This window comes from Triturus cristatus, chromosome 9 (assembly GCF_964204655.1).
Source record: "Triturus cristatus chromosome 9, aTriCri1.1, whole genome shotgun sequence".
NCBI lineage: Eukaryota > Metazoa > Chordata > Amphibia > Caudata > Salamandridae > Triturus > Triturus cristatus.
In genome coordinates this window covers 952,349,346-952,363,558 of record NC_140592.1, presented here as the reverse complement: position 1 = coordinate 952,363,558, position 14,213 = coordinate 952,349,346, and the positions used below count along the sequence as shown (strand labels likewise).

The 14,213-nt window shown below is 42.8% G+C and overlaps 1 protein-coding gene across 1 annotated transcript in view; it reads right to left on the bottom strand.

Annotated features, from left to right (window-relative positions):
• The window catches only part of EML5 (EMAP like 5), a 1,456,757-nt gene that overhangs the window by 303,300 nt on the left and 1,139,244 nt on the right, over positions 1–14,213 (bottom strand). Inside the window, exon 28 of the mRNA XM_085626574.1 lies at positions 9,551–9,629. Coding sequence (XP_085482700.1) covers positions 9,551–9,629 — 79 coding nt within the window. The remainder of the gene's footprint in view (positions 1–9,550; positions 9,630–14,213) is intronic.

The window sequence follows — 14,213 nt, the reverse complement described above, 5'->3', positions numbered from 1 at the left end:
GAAATCTATTGTTGTAGATCTTCTGAATGAGAATTTAGCCAAACTCCCATCTTCATGAAGGAAAATTGTACGGGCGATTTTAACTGTCAATTCGAACCATTAAGTATAGAAAGCCTTGCCCTGACAGCAGACATGGACGCTATCTGGGCTATACCATAATTGGAAATTCCTTCCATCAAGAAATGGTCACCCTTAGCAGTCCAAATCAATGCCCTTACACTAAACCAGGGGATTTGTGCTTGGAACGGCAGGTCAGTGTTTGATAATACAGGCAACCACATGTTTAATAGGGTGAACCAGACCATCCTAATTGATTATTTAATGTTGGACTTCAAGCTTTTGCATTCTTTATTTTTTTTTTAAATAAACCTTTTATTAAAGACAGGGTTATACAGTATATTCATTTTATTAGCATGTGCGTCCAAAGGATTAGCTGGCACAGATCTAACCACATGCCTTAGTCCGTAGCCAATTACACAAATTTAGCATTTGATCAAATTGCAGCATTCTCCCCCGGGTCACCACTTAGTCTAGGCTGCGGGGGCTCACAGAATCCTCCATGATACTCATTCCATTTACCCCAAATGTGTGTTCATTTATTGGGGCAAACCGTGGATTCACATACTGTCCTCTCAGTCAACATGCACTAATCCATGTCTTGGCCCCATGCAGCCAGTGTTGGTGGTTCATGTGCCCTCCACAATCTTGAATTATCATTCCAAGTGTCACCCATAGTCTCTCTTTGGTGTTTAAGTCTGTAGGACCCCATATATTCAGGAGACACAGCTTGATATTACAATCAATCTTATTACCAATTGCGCGCTCCATACACTTCGCCAATTCCGACAAGTACCTCTGGGTAACCATACATTCCCAGAGTACGTGCACAAAGGTGCCTTCCTGCCCGTATCTCCTTGTGCATCCGGCATCTGTGCAAGAACCCATCTTTACCAATATTGGTCCCGCAATATAGACTCTGTGGAGTACCTTAAGCTGTATAAGTGTAAGATGGCCGTTTCTCTGGGAGAAGCTAAGGCCTCAAGCCATTCCTCGTCCTCCAGTCACGCAACATCATGTTCCCATTTAGCTCTAAATTGGAGAAGGGGGTCAGACGTGTTGTTAAGTTTTTTGTATATCAACAATATGGACTTCTCCGGGAGATTCCCATCTAGGACCCTATCCTCTAACAGGAAGGATGCAGGTGGCGTCTCTCCCTTTTTATCGCTGCTTGCAGTGCATGTCGGATCTGCAGGTATCTAAAGTATTCTGTGTGAGCAAGATCGTATTCAACCTGTAGTTGGGCGAAGGAGACTACCCCTCCCGTCTTCCATAGGTCTCTAACCTTGGAAACTACTATTAAGTCCCATCGGTCAAAGCCCTTGGTGTGTCTTAGGTCGCCAATTAGCGCAGTGTCCCAGAGTGGGGTGGCCAGTGTGATCTTTCCCTCACAGCCCAGGCTCCTCGCAGCCGTCCACCATACTTGGACCGCATGTCCAGTGGGCCCCGTCAGTTTCATTTTGGTGGGGTTATTGTACAACGCCCCTGTAATATTTCCCCCTGGGAGCCGTCATCTATCCATGTGAAATCCGGGATCTCCCTGTGACCTGTACGTGCACTGATTTATCGCAGTAAGTTGCGCCGCCCAATAATATCTTTTGAGGTCGTGGAGGCCAATTCCCACATCATACCACCATGGGTGAGCTTTTGAATAGATATTCTGAGCGGTTTTCCTTCACACAATAGCTCCTCTCTTAGGGCGCCCTCTATCGATTTGAAATATTCGGTTCCCACTGGACGCTGCGTATTTTGCAAAACATATAAGAAACGTGGAAGGGACATCATTTTGAATAAGGCTGCGTGCCCCAGTAGGGACAGTGGGAGTGATTTCCAATGAGAGATATCGCTTCTAAGTCTTTGCAGCGGAGGCAGGAGGTTGCGTTTGTAAAAGTGAGTCGGGTCCTTCGAGACCTGGATTCCCAAGTATATGAACACCATCTCCGCTTCGTTAATTGTGAAACCCCTGGGCAAGGAAGGCAACTTACCACTGAGAACATAGATGAATGACTTGGTCCAGTTAATCCTGTACCCGGAAAAACTTAAAAATACTATAAAAATATGCAACACTCAAGCTTTTGCATTCTTGGTGGATATGGTAGTCATACCTCGATCAAACAGCGACCACAATGTCCTGACCCTCATTGCTAGCTTTGCTCATTAGTATACAACATAACACCCCAGGGGAGCCCTTAAATAGAAGGCTGATGGTCATTAGCAATAGTCGTAGTGTCTAATGGAGTACATTAAAACTTTCTCAGGCGTATACATTAGTGAGATCTATAGGATGGTTGCCACAGGTATGGAGGGAATGTTACCATTGATTTGTGTGGGGAGTGATAATTGGGACCCACAGCCAATTGTACATGAATATGAGGAGCTTTTTTCTAGTCAAAACAGGGTGCTTAGTGGAAAGGAAGCAAACTAAATCCTGGTTTATAAAGTGTGTCGGGTAACTAAGTCTGCTCTGATCCTTGCGACCATTGATTCAGGCCGCCAAATGATGTTATAAATTGGCACTATCGAGGGCCAAAAAGAAATGGGAGCAGGGAATATGGGAGGCCCTACTAGATGCTGCCAAACAGAAAGACCACCATTCCCTCTGGAACTTTGTAGCAACAGGTAGCAGGGATGGGTGCAGCACCATTGAAAATAACATTGCAGCAAGAGATTGGGTGGCATACTTCTTCAGTTTGCATACACAATAGGGAGATCAGCAAGATAATATGGCGAGACCGTTGGGTCTTGGGAAAATCCGTCAGCCGCAAATAGCCCAAGGTGAAATGGTCAAGATTGCTAAGATTGTCTACCCAGGGTCCATCATCTATGCACAAGAATGGGTGTCCAAAGATATTTCAGTGGAAGAAATAATCGTGGCAATCAGGGGAATAGTCCCCAATTAAGCCTCAGGGCCAGACAAAGTCCCTGGTGACTTATTCCTGAGTGACAAATCTCTCTGGCGTGCTTACTCTGCAGTGCTGTTTTCAGCGATTCTGAAGGAGGCACCTATTCCACACACTTGGGGGTGGGTTGAAATAATCACCATTTTTAAAAGGGGCTCACGCGACTTGCCTACAAACTATTGACCAATAAGTCTTATAGATACGCAAAGCTTTTTAGAAAGGTAATCCTGGGTAGATTACAGGATTGGCTAGATGACAATGAGATTTTGACATCCTTCCACGTGGGCTTTGGAGAGTTCACAAGTACAAATGATAAAGTGTTCCGTTCACAAATGTTGTACTAGACGACCGTTACGATAAGAGGGGGCGACTTTACATGATGTTTGTAGACTTGTGCTATGCCTTTGATTTAGTACCAAGATCAATGCTTTGGCAGGTCCTCTCCGAGATGCAGGTCCCAAAATATTTGTTAGACATCATTGTTAGGCTGCACTATAACAACTATGTGCAGGTTACACATGGTAGCGCAGGTGAGCTAACTGATCCCTTCCCCGTAACTAGAGGAGTCAGACAGGGGTGCGTGTTGGCCCCCACGCTGTTTACACTCTATATCAATGACCTAGTAAAATTCCTGGATCAGTGTGATAACGATACTCCCAGATTAGCAAACATGAGGGTCTCTGCCCTCATGTTTGCTGATGAGACTTTTTGGTATCCAAACCCCCCATGGAGCTCCAGAAGCTGTTGGACCAGTTTGATTCTTTCCTCCAAGTGAGGGGACGGGGGACCAATGTGAGCAAAACTAAGTACATGGTCCGGAATCCTGGGGTGCTTAACCAGGACATCTCACTCTAGCAGGGTCCCCACTGGAGCACACGTGTACATTTGTGTATCTAGGCTTCACTCTGACTGAACACCTGGGTTGGCAAGCTCACATAATGCATCGACAATAACAAATGGAGCAAGTAGTGGGTGGTATGGTAAAGATGACACGCAGCTCACAGTATCGAACCATCCTTCCAGATACAGATCTATAAACTTAAGGCCTTGGGGACAGCAGCCTATGGTGCTGAGCTGTAGGGGCATCTGGGCACAACCTCATTGGCAATTGTGGGAAATCGCTTCATGAACCAGTTGGTGGGTGTTCCTGTAAGCACTCTTCTGCTTCCACAGAGGCTTTGGGGTTAAAGACCTCTTCGACAGACTTGCATTGCACCCCTTACTTTACTGGAGGATATGGGCTACCCTGGAGTTATCAGCCTATCAACAAGGGTTAGAGGATGTTTTGTCGGAAGTGGGCTCTTGTAGAATTCCTTGGCTAAAGCATGTGAAGAGTACCCTGTCAGAGATTGGTCTGTGGTGTGCCCCGGACCAGGTTGGGTCCGTTTCCAAATCATTTATCAAGACTACATATTGGTAACATAGAGATAATCACTTAAAAATACAGTCGAGCCATAGATGTTTAACAAATTACTTTCTTACAGATAAGGACTCTTTTAAACAAGAGGATTTCTGGATGAAATAGAACTCCCTCTAGGCAGGCATCTGTATTTGCAATTCCGGTATGGAACTTTGCCTCTATAGGCATTCACTGCAAAGTGGGAGCGCACGGCATGGGTCAACGAGTCGCAGTGCTTATCCTGTGGCGACCAAAAAGAAACTATTGAGTACAATATGTTGTTTGTCCAACCTATGTTACTTATAGGAGGTGTTGGATGTTCCAGATCTGTCGAAATTTGGGAAATAAGGAACACAAAGAAGTACTCAGGATTTTGAGACACGATACAAGTAGTTGTTGCTCTCTCTCGTTTTCTGATGGGTGTGTGGAAAGTAAAGCACAGGATGAGCACTTCCCATGGAAATTTGTTAAGCGGCAATCTGTAAAACGGTAATTGAAATAACAGTTGGAGAATAGAATGTGCAATACTCATTTTTAGAATATAGGAACCTTTTTAGAGTATTTATATATTTTGACCTTTAGTGGCTGGCCAATCTATTTTACTATGTACAACTTATGTATAGCTTAATCTGCAGTTATAGGACCAGCTGGCTACGCAAGTATGTTAAGCAACAACTTCAGACAGGGAGATATCAGGTATTTCTCGATGTATTGCATACAACTACCCTGTTGCAGGAGCCTGACTAATAGTAAGGAGTGGTTGGCTGTCCTAATATTTACAACATTGCACATTTTATATCATATATCTTAACCTGGTTTTATATTTTTTTTTCCATCTCATGTGCTTTTATGGCTTACAGCCAAAATAAACTTTTATTGATTGATTGAATTGGGAAACTGCTCTTTTTTGCACATTCTTTCAATTGGCCAGGTTGTAGAAGCCATCTTGTTTTCACGTTTTGGATAGCACTCTACCAGCTAAACCATGTGCAGTTCTGGAGCAGCTTATTTAATTCACACACCTGTGCATTGGTGCCAGTGGCATGCAAATGGCAAACTCGCCTTTGCCCATCTGCACCCCAGATGCCTTCACCACTGAAACCTTTACTAGGTCTTATCATGGTAGGAGGATGTACTCAAGGAAATAATTACTCCAGCAAGCTCCTACTGACACCATTACCACAGGTACGGGCTCAAGACTGTTCTTCGTACTGGATGTGTAAATCAACCTTCAATAAACTCCACTCAAGGTAACATGAAAGCCAATTCATTTTCCCAGATGCACTCTTCTCTGGGGCTAATTTAACAGCTTCACATTCAAAGCTACCGGTGCTACGCCAAACTACTGTGGCTAAGGGTCAGCTGCATGCAGCCTGCTCCAAGTCCGATCCCTGATAAAAAATGCAAACCTCATTTTTAATTGTATTGAGGACCACGATCGTGGTCTCTTTTTTATTGCAGAAACATAGATTATGGATGCAAATACTCAAGATATATATCCAGAACCTCCTTGTTATAAAATACTTCATTTAGCTTTATCTAGTAGAAGGAATTGCAGCCATATTTGGGGGACACCTTAAAGTGTGAATCTTCCATATGGGCGTGTTTCCTTATGGTGAAACACTATCCTTCTCTCTCCTATGGCTTCTGAGACTTTTACAAGCTCTCTGGCTTAACATACTCCTGGAAGTCCAGTTGAAGTTTGTGTTAAATTTGCAAATGATAATTCTCCCTAGTATTAAATGTATCTAAATTTGTTCTAGTGCAAGATTTTAATTTGTGGGTTGTTTCTGCTTCTTTAACAGCTTCTCTAAATTTTCTCCATTCTTGTACATCAGAAGGTAGCACAATAATTAGTCTCTAACAGGTCTCAATCTGAGGGCCATACCTTAGACTTAATATTTGGGTCTGATGATTTTATCATTGACTTAAAAGAACTGCCTGTTATTTACTAAGGCCACTTAGCACTTATGTTTGCATTTAAACTTGACCATATGTGCACTAAACCCATTAGTGCACATAAGTCACTTGTGGCCAAATAGAAGCTGCCTAACATTTCTTCCTCAAAACTTGGTACATTGCTAGAGGAGCAATGTTGTAACTTGGACAACAATTCTAAACAAAATAACACAAATTCTAATGCCAGAATTCTTTCTGCTTTAGATATTGTCGCTCTGATAGTTACTATTTTTCGCCATCATAGGTCCCAATCAGCCCCATTGTACTCCAGTGATATAGCAAATGCTAAAAGTGGTTGAGAAACTCTAGAAAGGAAATGCTGCAAAGAATATTCCTTGGAAAATAAGGGAAGGGCTCAAAGTTTATTGGGCATAACTCAAGCAAACTCCTTTAAAAAATAATGGCAATCACATTCTTTAAAGTAACAGTGTCTCTCAGAAATGTTTCTAAAATTGTTAAAGAGCTTTTAAGGGATAATGTTTCTCTTCCTGGCGTGCCACTCTCTCAAGAGCTATGTGACTCAATATCTAATCGCTTTCTGGAGAAGATCCAGATAATCTATAAATCCTTCCCTGTCAATGGTAGTCTGGTTTTGGTGCGGTCAGAAGTCTCTCTTGAATCAGTGCAGTGTGTATTTGAATTAATTATTACTACTACAGATTTGGCCTTGTACGTTTTAAAATCCATTAGGTTGGGATGACTCGATGACCCATGTCATGTGTAAATTTGAATAAGATGCCACCTGGCATTTGAACCCCTTTTTGTTATTAACTTAACCCTTCCATTACATCTGACAGCCTGCCAAATGAATGGAAGTAGGCATGTAGTCGAACTGCTAAAACATGGTATAGGATCCTGTAGGAGTATGTCTGCTCTTTAACTTGCAGTAACACACTTCCATCTTGTCTTTTCTGTGCACTTCACTGATTGCATGTTGAGAAGCGTATCCTTTTTAAAAGCCTTTGTAATTCTTTACAACTTTGCATGATCAAGTCCCCTGTTTTGTTAAGCAATTGTTTTCATGGTAAGTTCCATTTAGAACACTTGGCTCCTTAAAATTAAGAGAGCTCATCAAGGGGTAGAGCTTTTGACTTTCAGGTTGCAACCTAAGTAGATCCTGCTATCTTACAATCTTAGATATCAAACCAATCTTTTTTAAATTCAGAAAACAGATTAAAAGATGGTTGTTTACTCAGTAGTTTAGTCTGTAGTTGCGGCTGGTGGTTACTTCCTTAGCACCAGGACATTTTCAGGTACTAATGCACTTTATACATAACAATAAATAGATGAACAAATATGAGAAGTCTCCCCCTGGCTGGGTAGATGAGGGTCATTGAGTTTGTTGCCTCGGAGGTTGGCATGCCTTGCATCTGAGAACATAAGGATCTTATACTCCCTTTAAGCATGAGTTGATACATTACCCTGACCATCTGCAAGGCTGATGAACATGCTATGTGTTTGTAAGATCTTCACATGACTGAGCTTAGGGATATGGGACAATAATCAGCATCACTTTGACGAAAAAAATCCCTCCCTTCCTTCCTTTAACCCCTTCTGTGCCCATGACGAGATAGTCTCGTCATGGAGCGCGGTTGCGCTGTGCCCATGACGAGACTATCTCGTCATGGACCCCGCCCGCTAATACAATGCCCGGCACAGGAGGGGGAAAGGGCGGGGCACTCAAGGGGTTAATGAAAGGCAACAGAAGGAGCACAGCCCTAAAACGGCTATTTGTATTCACAAGCTAAAATATGTAAAAATATGATTTTATCACAACAGCCCTCAATACTTTACATTTGCATCTGTTTAGTAACTTGGATGGGTCAAACGCATGTGGCCTAATTACAGAAAAACGTTTAACTCCAGGTCAAAGCTTGCAGACTTTTCAGTAGTACAAACAGAGATTTACATCTTGTTTGGAGAACAGTCAATCAGAATGTGTTGTTGTCTAAATTCTGAGCTCAGTGAAATTGTGAGTGAAGCATGGACATAAAAGCAGACATGTTTATGGCCTCTTTGCCCATCTCTGGTGAGATCAGCTGAGTGGGTGTTAATTGTCTTATTGGCCACAAGCTGTACATTGCCATTGTTCATTATGTGCCATCACCTCGGCTCTGACAACTAATGTCCTTGTGTCAAGCTCTGTTAACACTTTAAGCAGTGGCAAACGTTTTTCATTGTAATTTAGTGTTCTTCTGTAGACCATGTGTAAGAAGTCATGATATTCAACTAAGTCCAGTATCAATATTTGGACCACATTGAACCTCAAACTGCCAAGGTGTTGCTCCTCAATTTTCTCTTTAGGATTCTACCACAAGTTAGTTTTGCTGCTAGGAGGACAAATGTGACTTAACTACTGCTTACTGCCCATTTTGCTATGGAGTGAAAACTGAAATGCACATTTTTCTAATGCACTCATTCTTCCTTAAGAAGATCTATGACAGATTGGTATTAAAAATGTCTACTTAGCAATATCGGCCAGCTAGAAAGCAAAAGAGTTCCATTTAATGATGTTGTAACTAAATATTTACTACATTTATGGAATAAGCATGAGAAATTTGTGAAATCAGCTTTTTAAATGTCATCACTACTTGCTCTTGACTACTTTTTTATTGACACACAGCAAAGTTTCTACAGTTGGTACTAATCTTTTAGTCATTTATGATTCATGTAAATGGTATCACTCTGAATGCACATAAATGTCATATCCCTGTAAAACCTCTTGTTGTATATGTGCTTTATGTTTGGTAAATGTGTTTCGTATGAATATTACTTTTGTGATGCAAGTTGTAACTAAGAAATTGATGATAAATATGAGTCTGGGTGTCTAATATCCCCCCCTACACACAGTTAAAAATGCACACACCACTTGAGTGCTCATACTCCAACTGTACTTACCATGATTGCCAGTGAGTCTGTGTCCTGAATTATCTTGGTTCCTAATTCTACTGCCAGGGAAGGAAGAAGGTTGGCAGAGCACTGTGTATAAGAGCCTTCAATGCTACTACTACTGGCATGTCAGATTTGTGGGTATGCATGGAATGTAATGGGAGTTCTGAATTTTAAAGTTAATTTCTGACACCTCCCTGAAGCATTATTACATACAGTTAACGAAGAACACAACATCAGTTTAAATAAATGAGTTTTACATTTTTTATTCATGCAGACATAATGGAAGGCCAGTCGCGGCCCATGCACGCAGTGACAAGTATGCATACCCGTGTTTTGTCCTTACCTCAATAGGCCTCTTTTTTTTGCCGACATTGTTCGTCTGAAGCTTTTCTGGCTGTGGCAGCGCCCTACTTACAGGCGGTCTGAAACAAAGAACTGTGAATAAGAAAAGGCCATCCGTCACCCATTCTGCACTTAGATCAACACCTTCTGGTTGAATGTACGTCCACTGATAAGAGATAATTCAGGACATTGGGTGGAACATAGTTGGCGCTTTGGAGGTCTCTTCGCCCTGTCCAGTGAGCAAGAGGGTACACTGGCACTTCTCTAAGAGTTCTAAAAAGTGGGTATAGAATTGGACTCATCATTGACTCAAGCAGGACAGCTGAAATACTGAAACAGGGGTCCCTTATGGTCTTAGAATGGGGTAAGTGATTTCACGTTTACAACATTCTACAATCAAAATACAGTTATTAAGGAGATGGTATTTACTAGTAAGCACCGCAGCCAGTGCAGGTAAGAGCGGTGGGACCAGGTTGGGGAGGGATTCAATAGATGACCACAAGGAAAAACTAAATGAATAATTAATTTCCCCTCGTCGTCTGTCGAAATACCCTTAGGTCCCCCCACCCCCAGTCCTACCTGCACGGGCCAAGGCTGGGGGGGGGGGGAACGTTGTGAAGGAGATATAAATAAAAAAAAGATAGTACTGATAAGAGATTACGTCACTGAGTTCTGAATTGTATGGCTGGGAACTATAATAGAAGGAAATTATTGTTTGGAAAGGTTACCTATACAGTAAATAATTTGTTCAGAATTTGAGACTGCTGTATTTCGCAACACAATTTTAAGTATAGCCAACGTGGCATGGCTATGATGGTCCATGGCCTTTCTTGGCTTTTATCGTATTGTAAAAAGAATGTGCAGTTTCTCTGCTATGTTGGATTTTAAATAAAAAACAATAAAACGTGTTTAACACATATATTTATAGGATTGGAAGTGTATCTATATAAAGTTAATGTAAAAGAAATCTGCTCAAGGATGATATATTATATAAATTATATGTAGTACGAGTCCCAAATCTCGGGTCTCTTCAATAGCAAAGACTGCAGAAAATACCTTCCAGAAGGTAATTGCGACTAATAGCACAATATACTATCTCGGCAGCCATTATCTTTTCACTAACGGCATTGACAATGTACAGTGAGTATATTATTAAACATTTCAAAGGAAGCTTTGAAGCCGTAGAACGGATATAGTACTCAACCAAAATATGGGCGGGCAACTTGTATGTGTGTCTTGCAGGTTTGAACAATAGGCAGAGCGGATCTGAAATTCATCCTCCAGTGTTTTCTGTGCCCCCGCTTTGGATCTCCTGAAGTTAGGAGACTTAGTAGTCAGGTGCTGCTAGCTTGGTGGCACCTATGATACCGGTGCTTCGAACTGTGGGATCCAACCTGAGAAAGACACAGCCCTGGTTGCTGAATCTCCCCGCTGCGGAAATGTGTGAGCGGTCAGGAATGGCAACCTTACAGCGGTCTATCTTTTGGGAAGTGCTGCGGAGGATAGGGAAAGGTGGGAACTGTAAGTCCTCTTTGAGGTCCAAAGGATTCTCCTCCTGACCTCTAAATTTGTATTGTCCGCTACAGGGGTCCGTGCAGATGACCTGAAGAGAGAGGCTACATGCAGACAACAAAACTGAGTATTTTTCATATATTTTACAGGAGATTTCAGGGAGAAGCTGTAAAAGATGTGAATGGAGAAAAAGGCAGTGCAGCTGCTCAACAGCATTATACATCGAGATTGCAATCGTACTGCTGAACCACATTACATTTGGGAGTCCAAATCCAACATACATAGTCTATGAATACAGCACAAGCATGTCACTCATAACTATTTGCTGGGTAAATATTTAAATTCACCCATTTTTGTCCTCTGCTAAAAAAGAAAGCGAATTCCAAATTAGAAAAGAAGTTGGAAAAATCATAAGGCGGTCTAGACCAATGAGGTGATTGAAATCAACTGTGGTTTGCACTTGGCAAAAATCAAGATACTTCAAAAGAAGCATTCACAAAGCCAAAATGCTGCCAGTCAATGATGGACCTATTAGCTTTGCCAATTCTTGTTTGTATCTGCAGTCAGCACTGTGGACCATTGTTATGTCCACAAGTTTGAAAACACAAAGCTAGTCTGGCTGATGAGGGGTGATACCCTGAAACCAGCCCAGGATGCTTGTTTCTGGTCCACGGAGGACCTGGCCAGACAGTTCTGGCTGGATTGTTTCCATGAGGAGCGGGGTCAAGACTGATTTGCAAATGGCTGGGTCCAAACTGGGGTGGCATGATGAGCAAAAGAACGATGGATTTAACTCATATCTCTTAACTGGGTGTTTGAAAAGTTTCAGGACTCCGTCCATCATCTTGTTGTGAGTGCACTCAATATGACAACTTGTAATCCTGATGAAAGTGCCAGTCCTGCATGAGCTCTTTGTGATGCGGGGAAACTGGTTAGCTTCATTTCATAGTGGGACACCTTGAAAACCCATAACTATCTTGTTTTCCTTATGTGGTAAGATAGGACAAATAACATATACAACTGCTTGGACACTTTTTTAAAGCTATTTATTGGTATCCAAGGTGGGGCTTGAGTGTCAAAAAATACAGGACGAAAATTGTCCTCTAGGAGAGTGGTTGTACTAGGTGATACAGCTCCTCGCCACACACACCCTTCCTTTCCCTAAAAAAAGTCCATTGAGGAGACAGATAAATTAATCATTTGCCATCAAAAACATGGGATTTGGTCTTAGGTAGCAAAAGGCAGAATCTATGAGAAGGAGCAAGTTCTTACACCACCTGCTGATCCATGGTCTGATCTTTGAGGACCCCCCCCGCTATAACAGTTTACTTTGAATTTGGTTCTCATGCACCTTTACAGAAAGGACAGACAGTGTGAAAAGGCACTGAATAGCCTCTAAGCATGAGGGTCACACGTTTAGGGTCTTTAGTTTGAGGCTATAGAGCAGGCTTATTTGGTTTGCCTCGGACTTCTCAACTAGTTCATTTGGTCAGTTGGAGAGTTATTGTGAGCTATATGGGAATGGTGTGACCAATTTGTTTCCTCAAAGTCCATATGGTGTATTCAGCAAGATTTAAACACATTCAAGGGCATTTAGACAAAAGAAATAAGGTGTGAGGGTTTCAGAACGTGATTGGCAGAAGACTGTGACCCTTAATTTTCACTCTACATTAGATCCTAACCAGAGATTGATTTAGCAGAATGTGGCCTTCAGTGAACATGCTGTTTGTTGAAAATGGATGAGTGCTCGAATTATACCGGACACAGAGGTAGTTTGGAACACTTTCTGGTCCTGCAGAAAAGTGGTAGTGTGCTCGAAGGAGGTGTTGGAAAGGTTATGATTAATCTCTGGCATGTAATACAGGGGTTGTCCATACTAACAGACCTCAACAGGAAGAAAACCATGGGTTGTTTATAAAGAACAGCCATTGTAGATGAGTGAATAGCACAAAATGGTTCTGGCACACTATGACGGTTGTACTTGTGAGACAAGACTGATGAACGACCTGTCAAGAGATTAGCTTAAACCAATGGAGACTGGAGCCAGCCACCAGACTGGGGCCTCTGCCTGAGTCTCTGCCACCTCAATGCAACTTGATGCCAATTATTCGTAAAAATTCTGGAGTACCTCCAGCTATCTGAAACCTGGGTGTGTACCTGAGTCAAAGGCGCACCCAAGATACTACTGCAGAGCACCTGTGCAGTCCAGACACACATCCATGCTCCAGATATACCAAGGTCACACATGACGTACTACCTCATCCTGAAGATCCTGCATCATTAAATCGGAGTCTACTAAATAGCCTGCCAGTTGTGCAGAAAAGAGGTCAGGAGTCTAGGGCAAAAGGTTGATATGCCTACCAACTTTGATGCATCACCATAGCGAGAAAGAAATGAGGAAAGTTATCAAAAGACCATCTGGTGTGCCACAATCCCCAGCATTTTAGTCCTTGAGCCTGGCAGGGAAGGCAGGGGTTCAGCTCTACCTAGTGAATATGGAAACCCCACCAGATCCTTGTCTTGGTAATGGACGGGTGAACATAGGAAGCCCTTAGAATAGAGTTCTTGACCATGAAAACAACAATGAGACCCGGGACAAAACTACCAACTACCAACTTCACTTCCATTTGATGGCTAGAGGCAGGGCCGGAGTGGGAACCAAAACCGGCCCTGGCAAAGTGCTCGGCCGGAACCCCCGGGGCTTGGGGGTGCCGCCGAGCTCTTTGCCAGGGCTGGTTTTCGGCCGATTTTGTTACAGGGCCGATCAACACAAATGGCCCCCAGGGGCCCAAAACTGGCCCCCACTTGTGCGGTGCACCGGGGGATTGCCCGGTGCCCACTACAGCCAGTCCGGCCCTGGCTAGAGGAGTGAAACACAGACAAGCAATGAGGAACAGAAGCTGTTTCCGAGACTTTGTACAGACCAGGAGCATTGCCTGATGTATATGTAGCCACTCAGTCCTGTACCAGAGAGGGTACCCGTGCCAGACCAGTCATCTAAGAAGGAAGCACCTCACACCCATGTATTGCAGCAATACTACCTCGACTCTTGGGGATTCTGAGCATCATCCTAGCACCATTTCAGTTTGAACAGATGAAGATGCCAGATGGTTCAGACAGTGACAGAACAGTAGTAAAGCAAAGGGACGTTG